This window comes from Vipera ursinii (genome assembly GCF_947247035.1).
Source record: "Vipera ursinii genome assembly, chromosome: 2".
Classification (NCBI taxonomy): Eukaryota; Metazoa; Chordata; class Lepidosauria; order Squamata; family Viperidae; genus Vipera; species Vipera ursinii.
The window spans coordinates 24,574,134-24,595,723 of record NC_139513.1 but is presented as its reverse complement, the minus strand read 5'-3'; the positions used below and the strand labels follow the sequence as shown (position 1 = coordinate 24,595,723).

Here is a 21,590-nt window from a genome sequence, read left to right as displayed (position 1 = left end):
CATCTACATGAAACCGCTGGGTGAGATCATTCGTGGTTTTGGAGTTGGGTATCATCAATATGCTGATGATACCCAACTTTTCATTTCGACCCCAAACCACCCCAGTGATGCCCTCACTGTGATGTCCCGTTGCCTGGAGGCGGTACGGGTCTGGATGGGGAGGAACAGACTTCAACTCAACCCTGACAAGACTGAGTGGCTGTACATTCCGGCATCCCGGGACATTCAAAATGTTCCATCCCTTTCTATGGGGGGTGAGCTCTTACCCCCCCGTGGATAGGGCTCGCAACTTGGGAGTCCTCCTAGACTCACGACTTACCCTGGAAGACCATATAGTAGCTGTGACTAGGGGGGCTTTCGCCCAGGTTCGCCTGGTGCACCAGTTGCGGCCCTATCTGGACCGGGATGCCCTGTGTACGGTCACTCATGCGCTCGTGACCTCTCGCCTAGACTATTGTAATGCTCTCTACATGGGGCTTCCCTTGAAGACCACTCGGAGGCTCCAACTGGTACAGAATGCGGCCGCGAGAGTTGTCTTGGTAGTTTCCCGGTACTCCCATGTTACACCTTTGCTCCACGAGCTGCATTGGTTACCAGTTGTCTTCCGGGTGAGGTTCAAGGTCTTGGTTATGATCTTTAAGTCCTTACATGGCATGGGTCCGGGATACCTCGAGGACCACCTGCTGCCGGCGTCAACTCCCCTCTGCCCTGTGCGTGCCCACAGAGAGGGCCTCCTCAGGGTGCCTCCAGTCAGGGAATGTCGACTGGTGGCCCCCAGGGGGAGGGCCTTCTCTGTGGGTGCCCCGGCACTATGGAACCAACTGCCGGTTGAGCTCCGGATGGCATTGGACCTCCGATCCTTCCGTTGCGGGTTGAAGACCCACTTGTTCGAGTTAGCTGGTCTGGCCTGAAGGGGAATATGGGTTTTTAATTGGTTTTATTATCTTACTTTTGCTGTATTTTAATTGGGCATGGTTTAATTTTCTTTTAATTTTTGTATACCTATTTATATATGCCCTGTGAACCGCCCTGAGTCCCTAGGGAGAAGGGCGGTATAGAAATCCAATAAAATACAAAAAAAAAATATATACAAATTTTGTATTAGTGAAAGTCAAGGAAAAAAAAGTCAGTGAAAAATTCACAAAGGAAGTCTTGCTTTGCCACAGAAAAGACATTTGTAGTTTATTCCTCCAAATTTTTCACAAGACACCAAATCTAATACAGGATTACGAGTATTGAAGCACCTGCTTTTTAATGTTTATTTTATTTTAACATTTATGTAAAAAAACAATCAGAAAACAAAAGAAATGGAATAAAAAAGATATTTAAAAGCCATGTGAAACTGAACAAGAATTTTCAAATTAGATTAGTACTAACATATAAAAATAATTTTACATTGATATTAATAAAATAAAATCAGTAATTAGCAGAAGGCAATTTATAAAACGTCATCCATCAGAATAAACAACGTGAGTTTCTATCATTAGAATCAGACAAAGTCAAGTATGTTGAAGCCTTGTGTAGAGCACTTATTCTTCTGTCATTTGATTTGACTCCATTTATTATTTTCACCTTGTTTTTCAGTCCATAGGGTCGAAAGGCATTAGATAATGTTTATGCCATCTTCTTTGACAAAATGATAAAGACCTATTACAACAAGGAACTGATGAAGGGACAAGACTGCACAACTTTACAGGCTACCATATAATTAAAATCAGTTATTCTAATCCACTTCCTACATTACAGTGCAGACATCATCCACGTTCAGTGTCATATACACAATAAGTCATCTCACTGATCTACGCTAACTACATCTGGAGAACCACTTCCGCTTTTTAGTACTTGCAACTATTAATGCAGACCAGAACTCCATTCAACATGCATAATTCTCCTTTTAAACTCCTCTTAAATTCAGATTTGATATAATGCGGGTGCATCTTCCTCAAAGGAAACTCTTCAGCCATCCAGAGTCAGCTGGGCAAGCAACACCTTAAAAAAGGGGAAAATCCTCTCGCCAGCAAATGATGCTGAGGAGAAAAGGAAGATGGAATCTTTTGTGTCAGCATTGAAGAATTCTACTTGTCCCCTTTCATAGTCCAGAAATACTCTGATTCTCCTGGGAGTACAAAGGAGCGGCAGAGCAGTAACCGGTGAGGTGAGAGCCTGGTATTGGCCAAAATCTCCTTGCAAGGCCCAAATCCCTTCCTCTGGGGTGAGTTTAAGTTCTATCTTCCTCCTCACAGACCCCCTGGCTACTCCTATCGCCCAGATGCCTCCATCTTCCACATTGACTTCCCAATAGTGTCTCCCAGATGTGAATCCTTCACAACCCAGCACACAACAAGAGGACTTGAATCGCTTAGGGTTATGTGGCACATCAGTCCGAGTCACATCCCATCTTGCACTTTTTCGATCCTCAGAAATTATGACTTGGGGGTTTGCCGTGTCTTTGTCAAGGGTTATGTTAACTGCAGGGAGAAAGAGGGAAAGGATGAATGAAACCATTGAAATGAAAGCACTTGTTTTATCAAAACAATAATAATGTAAATAATCCTGTTAGGTAACAGCAGATAAACACCTGCGACTGATCTTGGATTCCCTGTATTGAAGGTAAACCTACAGCACATCCAAGTTCATCCAATATTCACCCGGACAGAATGTTGAGAATTTAAAATCAAAAGTAAAAGCATCAAGCTTAATCTGCTGCATTAAAGTAGCTAACATGTCGAATCTTTCTGTAACCAATAGCTATCATTTCCTTGCAGAGCCAAAGAAACATGAACAAACTTTATTTCAACTGTCACATACTTACCCCATTCGGTTCCTAGTTCTGAGGGCAGAGTGTCTAAAAAAAAGATAAAAAGGGCATTTCATTTTGAAGAAGCTGTTAATTTTAAAAATGAATAAACTGTTAGAATGTGATGTGCTTGCAATGAATGACTGAAGACATTCCATTTTGGTTGTGTTGAAGAGCAAATTTTTCCAGGAAAAAAGCCTATACTGTTTTATTGTATTAAAACTTAGTTGACTTTGGCTGATCTTTAAACAGGGGCAGTATGTCAACATAAGACTATCAGAAATGCCAGATTATAGACTATGCCAGGAAGTTGAAAAAGATATTCTAGAGAAAAAGGCAGTGCTAAACCACTTCCATATTTTTACCAAGAAAACAAACAAATCTATCACTCTGTGATGAGCTTGATTTGAGGGAAACTATATATTCCAAAAAATACTGTTCAGAGATTTGGGTAATTTGTGATAATGGTGGTATTTTAAAAAAATATTAAATTATTTTTTTAGTTGACTTAACCAATACATCTATTTTGCAAGTGGCAATATTGATTTAACATTAAACACATTTATAATATTTATTCAGATTAAAATCACGGATTTTTAGAGTGCTTCTAGAAGACTAATTTCCAGGATAATAAGTCAAAAGAAAAAATATATATAAATCACTGTAGAAACCTAAAAGGTTTATAAATAGAAATTACACATACAAGGTCATTTCTAACCAGAAAGAAATTAGCAGTAATACCAGGAAATTTCATGGAAAGAAATGAATAAAATCCAAATATGTCATAGATTCTTATTATCATTCACCAGGAAGCTCTAGAGAAAAATAAATATACTGTTCTGTTTGAGCATTTTGTAATACTTTTAAAAGAAGTTTTAAGCTCGATTATTTTCCCCCTGTTGTTCTGTCCAATAAGGTAAAGGTAAAGGTTCCCCCGCACATGTGTGCTAGTCGTTTCCGACTCTAGGGGCCGGTGCTCATCTCCGTTTCAAAGCCGAAGAGCCAGTGCTTGTCCGAGGACGTCTCCGTGTTCATGTGACCAGCATGACTAGACGCCAAAGGCACACGGAACGCTGTTACCTTCCCACCGTAGTGGTCCCTATTTTTCTACTTGCATTTTTACGTGCTTTCGAACTGCTAGGTTGGCAGAAGCTGGGACGAGTAACAGGCGCTCACTCTGCTACGCGGCACTCAGGATTTGACCCGCCAAACTGCCGACCTTCTGATCGACAAGCTCAGCGTCCTAACCCACTGAGCCACCGCGTCCCTTTCTGTCCAATAGAAACCACAAAATACAGCTAGTGAGCGCTAACTAGATTGTAGTCAGGATATGACTGCAAAAAAGGGACCTCCAAGGTTTCAAGAAATATACTATGGTATTAGAGCAACCCAGTGAAGTCAGCGTTTGACGAGAGAACTCTGAATGCCTACTTACATGAAGTCCTTGACTTATGACCACAATTGAGCCCAACATTTCTGTTCCAAAGGGAGACAGTTGTTAAGTGAGATTTGCCCCATTTTATGACCTTTCTTGTCACAGTTGTTAAGTTAGTAACATGGTTGCTAAATGAATCTGGCTTCCCCACTGACTTTGCTTGTCAGAAGGTCGCAAAAGGGGATCGTATGATCCCAGGACACACTGCAACCGTCGTAACTATGAATCAGTTGCCAAGCATCCAGATTTTGATCGTGTGACCATGGGGATGCTGCAACGGTTGTTACCGTATATACTTGAGTATAAGCCGAATTTTTCAGCCCACTTTTTGGGCTGAAAAACTCCACTTCGGCTTATACTCCAGTCAACAACAACAACAAAAAAGAACTTCTACCCCCGTTTGGAGAGCTGCTGCTTTCATCAAACATGGACGAAGGCAGCAGCTCTCCAAACGGGCTGCGGCGGTTTGGAGAGCTGCGCGCGCAGCTCCGCCGCCACCTCTGCAAGCCTCCGCTAAGAGAATGGGGCGGTGGAAGCTTGCCACCCATTTTCTCAGCGAAGACTTGTTTCGGGGGATCCAGCCTCTGTCACCCCCTTCTCTCAGCTGGGCAGCTGAGAGAAAGGGGCAGCAGAAGCTGCATCCCCCGAAAGAAGTCTTCGTCGCTGAGAGAATGGGCGGCAAGCTTCCCCACCCCACACTTCGCGGAGCACTCCAACGCCTTGTTCTCTTGTCTCACGGAGACTTGTTTCGGAGGATCCAGCCTCTGTCACCCCTTCTCTTAGCTGGGCAGCTGAGAGAAAGGGGCGGCAGAAGCTGCATCCCCCGAAAGAAGTCTTCGTCGCTGAGAGAATGGGTGGCAAGCTTCCCCACCCCACACTTCGCGGAGCGCTCCAACGCCTTGTTCTCTCGTCTCACGGAGACTTGTTTCGGAGGATCCAGCCTCTGTCACCCCTTCTCTTAGCTGGGCAGCTGAGAGAAAGGGGCAGCAGAAGCTGCATCCCCCGAAAGAAGTCTTCGTCGCTGAGAGAATGGGCGGCAAGCTTCCCCACCCCACACTTCGCGGAGCGCTCCAACGCCTTGTTCTCTTGTCTCACAGAGACTTGTTTCGGAGGATCCAGCCTCTGTCACCCCTTCTCTTAGCTGGGCAGCTGAGAGAAAGGGGCGGCAGAAGCTGCATCCCCCGAAAGAAGTCTTCGTCGCTGAGAGAATGGGCGGCAAGCTTCCCCACCCCACACTTCGCGGAGCGCTCCAACGCCTTGTTCTCTCGTCTCACGGAGACTTGTTTCGGAGGATCCAGCCTCTGTCACCCCTTCTCTTAGCTGGGCAGCTGAGAGAAAGGGGCGGCAGAAGCTGCATCCCCCGAAAGAAGTCTTCGTCGCTGAGAGAATGGGCGGCAAGCTTCCCCACCCCACACTTCGCGGAGCGCTCCAACGCCTTGTTCTCTCGTCTCACGGAGACTTGTTTCGGAGGATCCAGCCTCTGTCACCCCTTCTCTTAGCTGGGCAGCTGAGAGAAATGGGCGGCAGAAGCTGCATCCCCCGAAAGAAGTCTTCGTCGCTGAGAGAATGGGCGGCAAGCTTCCCCACCCCACACTTCGCGGAGCGCTCCAACGCCTTGTTCTCTCGTCTCATGGAGACTTGTTTCGGAGGATCCAGCCTCTGTCACCCCTTCTCTTAGCTGGGCAGCTGAGAGAAAGGGGTGGCAGAAGCTGCATCCCCCGAAAGAAGTCTTCGTCGCTGAGAGAATGGGCGGCAAGCTTCCCCACCCCACACTTCGCGGAGCGCTCCAACGCCTTGTTCTCTCGTCTCACGGAGACTTGTTTCGGAGGATCCAGCCTCTGTCACCCCTTCTCTTAGCTGGGCAGCTGAGAGAAAGGGGCGGCAGAAGCTGCATCCCCCGAAAGAAGTCTTCGTCGCTGAGAGAATGGGCGGCAAGCTTCCCCACCCCACACTTCGCGGAGCGCTCCAATGCCTTGTTCTCTCGTCTCATGGAGACTTGTTTCGGAGGATCCAGCCTCTGTCACCCCTTCTCTTAGCTGGGCAGCTGAGAGAAAGGGGCGGCAGAAGCTGCATCCCCCGAAAGAAGTCTTCGTCGCTGAGAGAATGGGCGGCAAGCTTCCCCACCCCACACTTCGCGGAGCGCTCCAACGCCTTGTTCTCTTGTCTCACGGAGACTTGTTTCGGAGGATCCAGCCTCTGTCACCCCTTCTCTTAGCTGGGCAGCTGAGAGAAAGGGGCGGCAGAAGCTGCATCCCCCGAAAGAAGTCTTTGTCGCTGAGAGAATGGGCGGCAAGCTTCCCCACCCCACACTTCGCGGAGCGCTCCAACGCCTTGTTCTCTTGTCTCACGGAGACTTGTTTCGGAGGATCCAGCCTCTGTCACCCCTTCTCTTAGCTGGGCAGCTGAGAGAAAGGGGCGGCAGAAGCTGCATCCCCCGAAAGAAGTCTTCGTCGCTGAGAGAATGGGCGGCAAGCTTCCCCACCCCACACTTCGCGGAGCGCTTCAACGCCTTGTTCTCTCGTCTCACGGAGACTTGTTTCGGAGGATCTAGCCTCTGTCACCCCTTCTCTTAGCTGGGCAGCTGAGAGAAAGGGGCGGCAGAAGCTGCATCCCCCGAAAGAAGTCTTCGTCGCTGAGAGAATGGGCGGCAAGCTTCCCCACCCCACACTTCGCGGAGCGCTCCAACGCCTTGTTCTCTTGTCTCATGGAGACTTGTTTCGGAGGATCCAGCCTCTGTCACCCCTTCTCTTAGCTGGGCAGCTGAGAGAAAGGGGCGGCAGAAGCTGCATCCCCCGAAAGAAGTCTTCGTCGCTGAGAGAATGGGCGGCAAGCTTCCCCACCCCACACTTCACGGAGCGCTCCAACGCCTTGTTCTCTTGTCTCACGGAGACTTGTTTCGGAGGATCCAGCCTCTGTCACCCCTTCTCTTAGCTGGGCAGCTGAGAGAAAGGGGCGGCAGAAGCTGCATCCCCCGAAAGAAGTCTTCGCCGAGAAAATGGGCGCTGAGATTTTCTCGGCGAAGACTCACCTTCTCCCGTTCACCTTCAGCAGCTCCGCCAGGCCCGTCCAGTGCCCTGCTAGCAGAGCTTGACAAATGCAAAAGCTGCTTTGGTTAAACACTGGAAGGTTTAGTGATTAACCCACCCCACCCCACCCGGTCTTCTTGCTGTTTCTCCCCATCCTCACTCCTACCCACAGGGGCTCTCTGCCTCTTCTAATACTTCTTTTTCTTTCTTTCTTTTTTGCTGAGGTGTGCGTCTCTCTCTCTCTCTCTCTCTCTCTCTCTCTCTCTCTCTCTCTCTCTTTCTCTCTCTCTCTCTCTCTCTCTCTGTGTGTGTGTGTGTGTGTGTGTGTGTGTGTGTGTGTGTGTGTGGTGTTTTATCTCGAACCAGATGGGATGGCAAAGTCAAATGCAAATGGGGATCTTGCAGATCTTGCCCTGCCTTTCCAACCACGGTTACCTTCTGTTCTTGATGAGCTCACGAGTGCTCAAGGACAAAATAGGGCAGGGCAGAGCCAGCAGTTAAAAATAGGATGCAGATAAAAGGAAAGGTAAGGAGGGGTTCAGGTTGAGAGGAGAGGCTGCATAGCCTTAGTGTAACTCCTGTTTGGGCTGACTGGGTTGCCTCCGATGGGCTCTGACAGTGGAACAGAATGGAACAGAAAATATGGAATGGATTGGAACAGAACGTAGAACAGAACAGAACAGAACAGAACAGAACAGAATAGAATAGAATAGAATAGAAATATAGAAAGTGAATAGAATAGAATAGAATAGAATAGAATAGAATAGAATAGAATAGAATAGAATAGAATAGAATAGAAATATAGAAAGTGAATGGAATAGAATAGAATAGAATAGAAATATAGAAAGTGAATAGAATAGAATAGAATAGAATAGAATAGAATAGAATAGAATAGAAATATAGAAAGTGAATAGAATAGAATAGAATAGAATAGAATAGAATAGAATAGAATAGAATAGAATAGAATAGAATAGAAAGTGAATGGAATAGAATAGAATAGAATAGAATAGAAATATAGAAAGTGAATAGAATAGAATAGAATAGAATAGAATAGAAATATAGAAAGTGAATAGAATAGAATAGAATAGAATAGAATAGAATAGAATAGAAATATAGAAAGTGAATAGAATAGAATAGAATAGAATAGAATAGAATAGAATAGAATAGAATAGAATAGAATAGAATAGAATAGAATAGAGAATGGTAATAAGAATAGAATAGAATAGAAATATAGAAAGTGAATAGAATAGAATAGAATAGAATAGAATAGAATAGAATAGAATAGAATAGAATAGAATAGAATAGAATAGAGAATGGTAATAAGAATAGAATAGAATAGAAATATAGAAAGTGAATAGAATAGAATAGAATAGAATAGAATAGAATAGAATAGAATAGAATAGAATAGAATAGAAATATAGAAAGTGAATGGAATAGAATAGAATAGAATAGAATAGAATAGAATAATAGAATAGAATAGAATAGAATAGAATAGAATAGAATAGAATAGAATAGAATAGAATAGAGCTGGAAGGGACCTTGGAGGTCTTCTAGTCCAGCCCCTTGCTCAAGCAGGAGGACCTATACCAGTGGTGGTGAACCTATGGCACGCCTGCCAGAGGTGGCACTCAGAGCCCTCTCTGTTGGCACGTGCGCCACCACCACTGCCAGCAGCAGGTCCTTGTTGGTTGGTGGACTGGAAGAAAAGGGAGGGGGAAGCATTTTACATGCGTGCATGCGCGCACGGGGCCACGAGCAGGCACATGCTGCAAAGGGGGCGGGGCTAGTGCCTGCGTGATACTCACTAGCCCAGCCCCGTTCTCACGTGATGCGGTGCCTTGTATCTGCACCCTGCGGCACGGCGGTTGGCGTTTTTGTGCCTTGCGGTACGGTGGCCCATTTTTTGCTCCCCCTTTTTTTTCGTGCCAGAGACGGCACTCAGAGGCACCTCCCTGTCCCCTCCCCCGAGGGCACCAGAATGCCGATGCTGCCTTGGCACTTTGTGATAAACAAGTGGGTTTTGGCTTGCGGTTTGGGCACTCGGTCTCTAAAAGTTTCGCCACCACTGACCGATACCATCTCAGACAGGTGAATGTCCAGTCTCTTCTTAAAAACCTCCAGTGATGGAGCACTCTTGATTTCTGGTGGCAAGCTGTTCCACTGGGCAGCTGAGAGAAAGGGGCAGCAGAAGCTGCATCCCCTGAAAGAAGTCTTCACCGAGAAAATGGGCACCGAGACGCCTCATTCTCTCGCTCAGCGGAGACTTCTTTCGCGAGATCCAGCCTCTGCCGTGCTGCACCGAGAGAACAGCAAGCCGCCCCATTCTCTCGGCGGAGCACTCCACCGCCCCATTCTCTCGGCGGCTTGCCACCCCGTTCTCTCATCTCAGCAGGGGGATCCAGCCTCCAGCTGCTGCATTTCTCAGCCTCGGCTTATACTCGAGTCAATAACTTTTTCCAGTTTTGGGGGGTAAAATTGGGGGTCTCGGCTTATACTCGAGTCGGCTTATACTCAAGTATATACGGTAAATGTGAAAAATCAGTCATAAGTCACTTTTTTCAATGCTGTTGTAACTTTGAACAGTCACTAAACAAATGGTTGTAAGCCAAGCACTAACTATAGCTATCTGAAGGTATCAGAGGAAAAGGCAGAAAAACTGGAGGAAACGTCATAGAAAATCCTAAAAAAAGTAAAGCCAGCTGGTTGGGGGAATCCTATGTATGTATAATCGTAATTCATATAGCAGATTTTTAGTACCTTTGAGATTCTTCAGCATTTCTGCAAGCACCGTATTTTTCTCCGAAAACTCTTCTAGTCTCTTTTCCATTTTGAGTGGCATCCCCTCAGGGACCTGGAAGGGCTCCTTATCAAACCTAGAAAGAGAAGGATCAGATCATTTTTCCCTCATGGTGCTGATGTCTGTGGAGATTAAGTTGGTTAATATTGTCAGTAAAGGTGGCATGACTCTTGTTTAGAAAAAGAGAAATTTTTCTGAAGTGAGTCGAGCTGCTTTACTAGCAGTATTAATATTCTAATATTCTAATGACAGCCTTTTCTTTTGCAACCCTACAAGATCTGCAAACCTGTGAACCAAGTTATAATAAATGAACTGCCCCACCTTATTAACAGATGCTGTACATCAATTAACATCATCGATACTTTTTTGGGGGATGACCAGCAGTCTAGATCCAAGGAATTGGATTGACTATAAATTAAATTGATGCCCATATCAATGTACTGTTTGCTCTCTCTCTCTCTCTTTTTTTTTACTATCCTATCACTGGCTTGGATCCAGAGTATTTAAAGATTTATATGCTACCTTTTTCAAGCAGTTTCCCTCCTACCCCAGATTTCTGACACATTGACTTGGTATGGAGGGTTAATCATGGTTAATGGGAGTCCCAGTAGTAAAGGCAGTGCATTTATCTATCTATCTATCTATCTATCTATCTATCTATCTATCTATCTATCTATCTATCTATCTATCTATCTAATTTGTTAAAGTACTACTACAGGTAGTCCTCAAGTTGTTGTTGTTAGCTGCAAGTCGTGTCCGACCCATCGCGACCCTATGGACAACATTCCTCCAGGCCTTCCTGTCCTCTACCATCTTCTGGAGTCCATTTAAGCTCACGCCTACTGCTTCAGTGACTCCATCCAGCCACCTCATTCTCTGTCGTCCCCTTCTTCTATTGCCCTCGATCTTTCCCAGCATGAGGCTCTTCTCCAGTGAGTCCTTCCTTCTCATTAGGTGGCCAAAGTATTTGAGTTTTAGCTTCAGGATCTGGCCTTCTAAAGAGCAGTCAGGATTGATCTCCTCTAGGACTGACCGGTTTGATCGCCTTGCAGTCCAAGGGACTCGCAGGAGTCTTCTCCAGCACCATAGTTCAAAGGCCTCAATTCTTTGGCGCTCAGCCTTTCTTATGGTCCAACTTTCACTGCCATACATTGCAACTGGGAAAACCATAGCCTTGACTATACGCACTTTTGTTGACAGGGTGATGTCTCTGCTTTTTAGTGTGCTGTCTAGATTTGCCATGGCTTTCCTCCCCAGGAGCAAGCGTCTTTTAATTTCTTGGCTACAGTCCCCATCTGCGGTGATCTTGGAGCCCAGGAAAATAAAATCTGTCACTACCTCCATTTCTTCCCCATCTATTTGCCAGGAATTGAGAGGGCCAGATGCCATGATCTTGGTTTTCTTAATGTTAAGTTTCAACCCAAGTTTTGCACTCTCCTTCTCCGTCCTCAAGTTACAACCATAATTAAGCCTTGAATTATAGTCATAAGTTGTTGCGATAGTAAGTTGAGGCATAATGTGACTGGGTCTGATTTTGGGGTGGGTGGGGTCATTAATGGCTAGTGATGGTGCTATTGATATAAATATGGGTGCAAAATAGATGTTTGGATCCAGTCCCCAAGTTGATGCCATTTTCCTGCTGTTTCTATTTGCCTGTGAAAAAAATGCTTCAGGCACAATAGTAGTTTGTTTGCAAGTATGAGCTGTCACCCAAGGCCTAAGAAAGTGCCATATCTTTGCCCAGTGTGGGCTGTAGCTTATTTATTTGTTTGTTTACTTACTTTACTCATTTACTTGATTTTTACCCCATCTTTATTACTTTATAAGTAACTCAAGGCAATGAACATGCCCAGTACTTTTTTCCTTATTTTCCCCACAAAAAAATCCCTATGAGGGGGATTGAGCTGAGAAAGAAAGACTGGTCCAAAGTCATCCAGCTGACTTTCATGCCTACGGCGGGACTAGAACTCTCAGTCTCCTGGTTTCTAGACTGGCATTTTAACCATTGCACCATAAAGAGGAGCAGTAAATTATTTCTATGTCTTTCAACTAGTAACTTCCTATCTCATGCTATACTGTTCCTTCTATATTTTTGCACAAAGTAGAATGACAGTACTATGTTTTCAAAGAGGCCGACTTTGTCTCTGTATTGCTAGCACTTAAAGGAAAAAAAATATTCCAAACAATAGAGACTCTTCTTTCTGATTATCCATCGAAATGACGTTTATAGTTGCTGTGGGTAGAATTGGTGTTTTTCTTAGTTAATCTACATAACATATTCGTTATGTATATATACATATGTTGTGTATAGTATGTTTAGGTATGTGTCATGTATGTGTTTCACTTTGAGAGCGGGCAACTAAATTTCATTTTTGATGTGTGCCATTGTGCCCACAGTAAAAAAATGACAATAAAGATTATCTTATCTTATCTTATCTATAACGTGCCCTTTTTCATGTCTCTTTCATCTGTGGCATTGTATCATTTCTTCATGGCTCAATGCATCATTTTGTACCTAGAAAATTTATTCGTGAATACGTGGACAACACGCGGTCCTTCCTTGTTTCCTGCGTGTCCTACTTTTCACCTATTTTTACTTTCCGTCCAAATGGCGGCATATACACTGCTATTAGTATGAAGTAGAATTGTAGTCTTAATTAGGATTGTTAGGACATTGATTAGAACTGTGTGGACATGCTCTCAAAATGACCAGCAAATCTTTCCTCTTTCCAAAATTTGCCCAGCTATGCCTGAGTACTGTATAGCAACTACTGTAGAAATGTTTGACAAGAATTCTCTGAAATGCCATCCTGGTTATCTACCTCCCAGTTTCTGATTATGTTTTTCCCCCATATTACTGTAAGAAAAGCTTCCTTCAATGGAGTTAGCAGACCTGGGTGAACCCCGGAAAAGAAGCAAAATAGCAAATTCTAAAGTGGCGACTCCAGAGACAGAACTCGTGCTTTGAAAGCTCAAACCCCCAGGTTATTCTAGACCAGGGGTAGGCAACCTTGGCTCTTTTATGACTTGTGGACTTCAACTCCCAGAATTCCTTAACCAGCCATGCTGGCTCAGGAATTCTGGGAGTTGAAGTCCACGAGTCATAAAAGAGCCAAGGTTGCCTACCCCTGCTCTAGACTCTGCTCTTAAAACACTTATGGCTGATCAACAGAATCTCTACCTAGTTACAGTAGTCAGAACTGACAAGAAGGACCCATCTTTTTGTATTTTACTATTGTTTGTTTTCACTATTGTTCATTCTGTATGCCTACCTTATTCTGTACACCGCCCCGAGTCCCTCGGGAGAAGGGCGGTTTATAAAAACAAACAAATAAATAAATAAATAAATAAATCTTTGTGTCTCTGCAGCAAGATGCTTTGCTAACCCGTTTTTCAGAACATATCCTAACAATGCTGCCTTCCATCTCATCTCAGTCCACCGTGAAGGCAGCTGATATCCTATCTAACTGTTCCCATTTTAGTTTTCCTCTTTCCAATATAAGACTTGCTATAGCAACAGCGTCCAACGTTGGTGATGGTAGACTCATGAACTGGTATCTGCCTAGCTCCTCTTGGCCATTCTAGTCTGCTGCAGAGATACCTTCTCACTTCTCATCACTGCTCTTCATGGACCTTTGGGCCACAGTGTAGAAGATGGCAGAAGCCACAGAGGTATCTGCTCCCTTACTGCCTGACTGGGCTTTACAGAGACTTCTTACATTATAATACTGTGTTTCCCTGGAAAAGTTCTAGACCGTTTTAAAGACTACTTATTTTTGCAAGAGTACTAAAGTTGTGTTTAAAAAAATGGACTAGCCCAGTGATGGCGAACCTTTTAGAGACCCAGTGCCCAAACTGCAACCCAAAACCCACTTATGTATCGTCGGGTGCCGGGTGGGCATGGCCCACTGGGCGGTTGTGGCCAATTGGGTGGTTGTGGCAATTGGGTGGGTGTGGCTGTGGTGATAATGGCAGACTGGGTGGAACTAAAAAGTTCAATCAATCAATTCCAACTTTGCAAGATCTTTTTTTCCCGCGAGAAGTTGAAATTGATTGATTGAACCTGGGTTTTTTTTGCACATGATGGCGGAGCCCTAAAGCAAAAAGGGTTTTACAACCCAGCTGAAGGCCTAGGACTCAGGTGATGGTGCCCATGCCCACAGAGAGGGCTCTGCATGCCACCTGTGGCACGCGTGCCATAGGTTCGCCACCACAGGACTAGCCTATTGGTTAATTTAAAGGGAAAGGGTTTCTACCAGCTGTTTGTCGCTGGTTTTGTTCCAAATGAACGTGTTATAGGTTTTCTGCTACTTCTGCTGATAAGGGATTGCACGCAGGTTTTGTTCTATGTGTGGCAGGGAGAGTTCCATGGCCTACTTCAGAGGGCTGATGGTACACAGTCTCTTGCTGCACTTTGTGGCACTTATTAACTTGGGACACTGGTGGGGTGAAATTGTCAAAGACTTCTGCCTTCAGCTTGAGCGACAGGTCACAGACACAGGGGCTGCTGGCCACAATCCGGTACCAACCTCCCTTCCCTGTGCACTTCTTACTGCTTTGCCTGACAGACAGACAGGCTGCATGCACAGCACACGGCATAGATCAAAGCGAGAGGCTGCTCTCTTGATGTTCCCCACATCCCTTTGTTTGCCCTGTGACCTGTTAGGGGGTTACTTTTGAATATGGATCTAGAGCTCTTCTAGAAGACAGCTAAGCCATTATCCAAGCAATAGCCTGGGTATAAGGTCATGTAGGAAGGGGAGGAGTTTACGGCAAAATGGAAATTCACTCCCCTGCAGTGCATGTGCAACCTATCAGAAAGACCATTTTGGAGGCACTGGTTTAGTGCCCTACCAGAAATAGCTGAAAGTGATAGGATACATAGGCAGAGAAAATCTACTGCAATGGCCTATATCACTCAGGAAGCTTGAAAAGCAGCTAAAACTTCTATCCCAGGAATCTGTCCAAGCCCACGCATCACATGTTAAGAATATGGTGGCTGATTTTCCTGCTGGCTAAGGATGCTCCATGGGAGGGGAAATAAAACCAGGACAATTCACCAACTACTTTCCCACATGAAAACTCTTTAAAGGCAGAAACAGCCACCAACCACATCACTGAGGCAGAATATATATATATATTTTGGCCAGGCTAGATTTCTGCTGGTCAAGGACCATGCCTACGATCATGCTTGTAAAGAAAAGCCTTTGTATAGGTCAGGGCTCTTCAAACTTGGCTTTTATGACTTGTGGACTTCAACTCCCAGAATTCATCAGCCAGCGTGCCTGGCTGATGAATTCTGGGAGTTGAAGTCTACAAGTCATAAAAGGGCCAAGTTTGAAGAGCCCTGGCATAGGTCAACGTCTAATGCAGAAGCCAAAAGCTTTCAAAGGCAAACTATCTGCCCCCCCAAAAAGCAAGGGCACCTTTGAGGAAAATGTGCCTCTAGTTGTGTGTGTGAAGCCACATACCTGCACAATGTGCTTCTGATATCCTAGAGAAAGAGAAGTGTGGGAGGGGAGAGAAAGACAGGAACTCTGCATGACAATGAATATAACAGTTGATTCTCATTAGAGCCACTATATCTGAAGAACAGAGAAAGTATATTTGAGAAATTGATGCGACTGCTTTTAGGTTGTCCTCTAATCATTATAAGGAAAAGGACCCCGGTGGAAAAATGAATGAATCGGAATGAAAGCATAGGATAATACACAGTTCTAAGGTTGGTGATCATGGGGGGGGGGGAACTTGTAGAGCAAATTTTAGCAAAAAATACATCTAACAATATTGTTCGCTATTTCTATAGTATGTTCTCAGATGGCATGAAATGTTAAATGCATACAACAACACATCAATACAAAACATTATATTGCTTTGCGGGTCAGGAAGGATGAGGTGAAAAATCAAATGTTAGTCTCAACAACAGTCACGTTCTAACTTTTTTCATTCGACATTATTGATGTTACACATTTAAATGTCCAAGCAGCGTGCATGCAAACCACTGCAGCACAAAAACAGATTTCGCCAGAGAGTATCTGCAATGGACTGACATTGATTGTTAAGTAAAGATAGGGGAATTTTTGAAATCAAAACAATCCCCAATTCCATTTTTGATCTGAAATACTAGCAATGAATTCTCTCCAAGAATACAGATATACTAATAATAAACAAACACAAAGAATTAAAAGCTTTTGGTTTCAGGTTATTAGCAGATTATTTTTTTTGTAAAAATTGCTTTATGAGGATTAGGGGTAAAAAAACAATGCATACAAAATGGTAATCAAGATAGAAAGAAATTCTACTTCTGTTGCTTAGGGATTTGGGTGGGTTAGGCAGGAGACGGGATAGTCACGCAGGTGCCTATTTCTGTCTGTGCTTTTAGAATATAGATTTTTTTTTATTTCCAAAAGTATTCCTCTTTGTGGACTTTTCTGTAGGAACTGAGAAATAACCTCTTCAAATCGAATCATAACCTATATCCAAAACCATTCCTTCAAGTGGAATTCTCTATTTACTCCTTTATATAACAGAATCACAGAATATATAGATTGAAAGGGAGCTTGAGATCATCTAGTCCAGGGGTTGGCAACCTTGGCTCTTTTATGACTTGTGGACTTCAACTCCCAGATCCAGGGCTGGCTCAGGAATTCTGGGAGTTGAAGTCCATGAGTCATAAAAGAGCCAAGGTTGCCTACCCCTGATCTAGTCAAACCCCAATCCCAGTGCAGGAATCTGCAATTACAGTGTCTCTGACAGATGGCCATCCTGCCTCTTTTAACACCTCCAGTGAAGAGGGTCCATCCCAGGGGTAGGCAACCTCGGCTCTTTTATGACTCATGGACTTCAACTCCCAGAATTCCTGAGTCAGCAGGGAGTTGAAGTCCATGAGTCATAAAAGAGCCATGGTTGCCTACCCCGGTCCATCCCATCACACAGGGCAGCTATGTAAGGCTTCCTCACAATGTGTCTGGCACACCTTCTTTTCAAGGTTCCCCTCTGAAGCCACCCCTCTCACCTGAAGGAATTCACTGTCTGGCTGCTCCAGCTTCTCTTCTATCTCATCAATCAGGATAGTAAGAGCAACAATTTCATCAGAAACCTTCGTGTCATATATTTTCTGATGCTTGACAATCTCCCTTTCCATCTCCTTCAGCTGGGCCAGCAGAAGCTTCTCTTGTTCATCCATAAAGTGGTGCATTTGTTCAAATTCCATCACCACCTTTTGCCTCTCGGTGTCTGTTTGATTCTGTAGTATGATAGAGAGATGCATATGAGAAAAGGGCAGGGAAAGGCTTTCAGAAGATAAGCAGTCACTGGATGCCCGGATGCAATTTCCTAAAATAAGAGGCAAGGATCTGAGTTATTGGGCCTTGAACCCGGCTTGTCAAGATGGGCAAAGCAGCTGGTCAGGCCAGGTCACAGTCAGGATGAGAGACAGCCCAAAACTCCAAGAATTGTACTCAGTGCTTTTTTTGTAAAAGAAAAAGGTGCCGGAACTCACACATGTCATACAACCTGCCTTGCCTACCCTACAAGGTTCCATCCAAAAAAGGTGCCGGAACTCCATTCTGAGCGTTCTATGACAAAAAAAGCCCTGATTGTACTGTTTTCTTTTAAAATGTTTTCTTAAGTTTCATTGTAAGCTAAAATATAGAAGAAAGAAAAGTTAAAAAAAACGGAGGGAAAGGGAAAAAGTGCAGAGAGAAGCAAATGACAACGACTTCCAATTTCCTTTGGTGCAGGAGATTACAAAAATATGTAACTTCAAACTTTTGCTTTATATTTCACGGTATTTCAAGCCATTTCTTTAATTACAAAATCATTCTAATCATCAAAACCTAAAATCAAAGTTTTACTGTTTTACAGTTTCAAGCAAAAAAAGTCCAAAAGTGGTTTCTGAGTAGAAAGAAAACTAGATAAATTATTTCCTTTAATTAAAAAGTCAATTTTATCATATTTGCTAACTCTGCCACCTTTTCCATCCGCTCTTTCGATCCACTCAGAAGTTCTGGGTACTCCAACGCTGGAGGTTTTTAAGAAGAGATTGGACAACCATTTGTCTAAAATAGTAGAGTTTCCTGCTTGAGCAAGGGGTTGGACTAGAAGGCCTCCAAGGTCCCTTCCAACTCTGTTATTGTTATTCTTCCATTGTGGGAATTAGTGTGCTTCCATCAAACTGCACTGTTTCCAAAATATAAAGAATTCAAGGGAAACGAAACCTGGTGTTACATAAACAGAACAGCAAACTTCTGGGGTGGGAGAAGCAGAGTAGAGAAAGAGCATTTGGGGAGGGGGGAGGGGAGAATTTAAGCATCCAGCAAGCCCCTGAAATCTTGACAACAAAGTCTATATACTAACCAGAGATTCCTGATGTCTAACCTCTCCAGCCATTTTTAGTCGAAGAAGTTTCTCTAGTTCTTCCTTCAGTTTCTGCAGACGGCATTCAATTTCTTTCTAAAGAAAGAGAAGCTGAGTTTTAAATTATTTAGTTATAATCAATTGTCCCCTTTCCTCCTCAGATTAGCAATACCTGGCTGAAAATGTTATGCAAAGTAGAACTTGGTTAATGGGTGGCTCAGAGACCGCCAGATAATCACTCGTGATGGGGTTGTGATTCTGCATCACATCAGGAATTAGGTGGTTGAGCATGGGAAAGATTTCTAAAACTTCGAGAAGCATCTTGAAAGAAATGGCAAGGGCAAAAAGGTGGGGTTATCTGAAAAAGCAGGGGGTGTTGAAGAGCTTGCTGATGATGGCCTTAAGGCTCCACAGAGCCCTCAGCCGGGCCCCTCCCACTTGGTCACGACGGAGACCCAGCTGTGTGAGCCTGACAGTGTGGATGAAGATGACCCACATCTGGCCCTGTTCAAGGACGCCCGACGCAGGAGGCAGTCAATCAGGAGTAAACAGAGGAAGGCAATGGGGCACCTCGGAAGGAGGCAGAGAGAGGCCACGCCCTGAACTGTATTTAAGGGGAATGTCTGGGAGGGCTGGTTTGCTGAAGGCAACCGCTTGGATAGTTCCTGTTTCTTAAAGCTCCTGTTTCTTGGTTTGTCTTGTTCCGTTTGTTTTTGTAGCAATAAATTTGGCAGGCGTAATTCCAGCCTCTTGCCTTCTTGTAAAAGGGGTTGTCCCTGCCTTTTCTGCAGGGCCGGTAGCAGGCTGGTACAGAACACTACCTGTAATTTTTTTTTTATCTGTAACTACCAAAGGGATCCGTATTTTTCACTGGAGGTGGCAAACCTAGCTGTTAAAATATTCCAAGAGTTGTTCCCAGGCTTCCACACCTGCTCAAAAGATCGAGGCAGGATGCAGGCAGGAGAAATAGGGACAGGGTTCAGAGGAAGATTTTGCTCTCCTCCAGCCTCCAGGGACTTTCAACCTGACCTGGAGATGCCCGGAAGGAGACCAAGCGCGCGCAAACCTTGTGCGGGGCAGAGGGCGCGCGTGCGCGCGCCTCCTGGTACCTTGTAGTCCTGGGCGGCTTCTTCGATGGGGAAGACCGTGTGGCTCCGGTGGGCTCGCGCCTCTCTGCAGATACAACAAATGAGGCTTTCTTCCTCGCTGCAAAAGAGCTTCAGCGCCTCCTGATGCTTTTCGCACAGCGGCCTCCCCTCCTCTCCTTCTTGCCCGGCGGCCCCTTGCAAGGCGTGCAAGCTCAGCCGCCTGGTGATTTCCACCACGTTTCCCAGCTCTCGGTTGGGTCTCAAATTCCTATGCAGGGCAATTTCCCGGCATTGCGGGCAGGAGAAGTTGGTGCTCTGGTCCTTCCAGCACTGGGTGATGCAGGCGCGGCAAAAACTGTGGCCGCAAGGGATGGAAACCGGGTCCCGGAAATACTCCAGGCACACGGAGCAAGTGGCTTCCTTGTGCAGGCTTTCCACCGGGTTCTCCATGGCCACCGAGTGGTTTCCCCCTCCTTGTCCCCGGATCAACTGTACCGGTAGAGTCTAGCTAGCAGATGAACAAGAACTATGGAAAGAATGGCTCTCTGATCTGCGCGCTCCGCCCGCCGGAGAAACGTCACCTTCTCTGTGCTGCCGCCGAAGGGGGGGGGGGCTGGCTTGGTCAGTCCGTCTATTTACCCTGATTTCCAAAATCGGGGTGGATTTGGGACGGGAGGGACACCAGGTGGCCGAAGGCGCAAGCTGCTGCAGTTGCCCCCCCTTGAGTTCAGTCAGGCGCGTCTGGAACAAGGCCCGAAGCCTGCAAAGCATCTCTTTGCGGAAACTGTCGCTGCACCCGCCTCAGTTCCGCACGGCCGATGCGAGGGGCTCGCAGCGCCAATGAAGCAGCCGCGCTGCAGAGGTCTGGGGTGGGCTGACCCCTCTGTTCGAGCCCCCGGAGGAAGAGCTTGGTCGACGTCAAGCCGGCTACTCAAGTTAGGCGGCTGCGCGTTCCCGTCCTCCATCCCGGCTGCCTGCTGGAAAATGGGGATGGGGTGGTGAAGAGACTGGCAAATTGCATTTAGAACAGAACAGAACAGAATAATAAGAGTTGGAAGGGACCTTGGAGGTCTTCTAGTCCACCCCCCCCTGCACAAGCAGGAAACCCTATGCCAGGGGTCTTCAAACTTGGCCCTTTTATGACTTGTGGACTTCAACTCCCAGAATTCCTCAGCCAGCTTTGCTGGCTGAGGAATTCTGGGAGTTGAAGTCCACAAGTCATAAAAGGGCCAAGTTTGAAGACCCCTGCCCTATGCCATTCCGGACAATTGGCTGTCCAGTCTGTTCCTAGAAGCCTCCAGTGATGGAGCACCTACAAGTGAAGGCAAGCCGTTCCACTGATTAATTATTCTATTAGGAATTTTTTCCCCTTAATTCTAGGTTCCTTCATTCCTTCCTCAGAGGTGACGGGCAACTGGGGGAGACTGCTCTCAGCATTGCCAATAGGGGGACATGATGAGGTCTATAGTTGGAGAAAAATCTGTGGTGGTGGTGGTGGGGGAGAATTCTGTTCCATCCCATTTGCAACTTACAGGTTTTCTCTCCCTTCCCATGTTGGGGTTCAGTTCTACAGTTCTTCAGTCTTCCAACACTTGAATAGTGGTTAACATGCTGGCCTAGAATCAGGAGACTGAGTTCTACTCCAGCCCTAGGCTTGACAATAGATTGGGTGATTTTGAGCCAGTAAGTTACTCTCTTCCTCTCAGGCCAGTCTACCTCACAGTGTTGTGGGGAAAATAGGAGGAAAGAGTGATAAGGTATGTTTGCTGCCTTGAGTTATTTATAAAAATATATAAATAAATAAAGGCTTTGCAAAGCCAGATCAAGCACATCGATATATTCAAGCAAATACTCCATTGGCAAAATACACACAAAGCAGTGTATTTATAGTCAAGCCTCATGAATATACAAAATTATTAATGTGATTAGTTAGAAATTAATTACAAAAAGACTGTGTTTTAAAATAGACCCAAGTTGCTGTGCTGTAGCCACTAAATGTTGAAGCACAGCTTTAGCAAGCTCTGCCCAACTTTATCTTGAAGCATAACCATAAACAGAATATTGAAAGTATTCTGATGTGTCTATTTGC

At 45.2% G+C, this 21,590-nt stretch overlaps 1 protein-coding gene across 1 annotated transcript; it reads right to left on the bottom strand.

Moving 5' to 3' along the window:
* Positions 1-1,137: 1,137 nt before the first annotated feature.
* LOC310636309 (zinc finger protein RFP-like) lies at positions 1,138-20,017 on the bottom strand. The gene is made up of 7 exons (XM_083356036.1): positions 19,523-20,017; positions 18,414-18,509; positions 17,071-17,301; positions 15,527-15,549; positions 10,016-10,131; positions 2,813-2,845; positions 1,138-2,468 (listed from the first exon to the last, which is right to left on the bottom strand). The coding sequence occupies exons 1-7, from the start codon at positions 19,949-19,951 to the stop codon at positions 1,957-1,959; spliced, it is 1,440 nt and encodes a 479-aa protein (XP_083212162.1). The 5' UTR covers positions 19,952-20,017; the 3' UTR covers positions 1,138-1,956.
* Between the last annotated feature and the right edge of the window lie 1,573 nt (positions 20,018-21,590).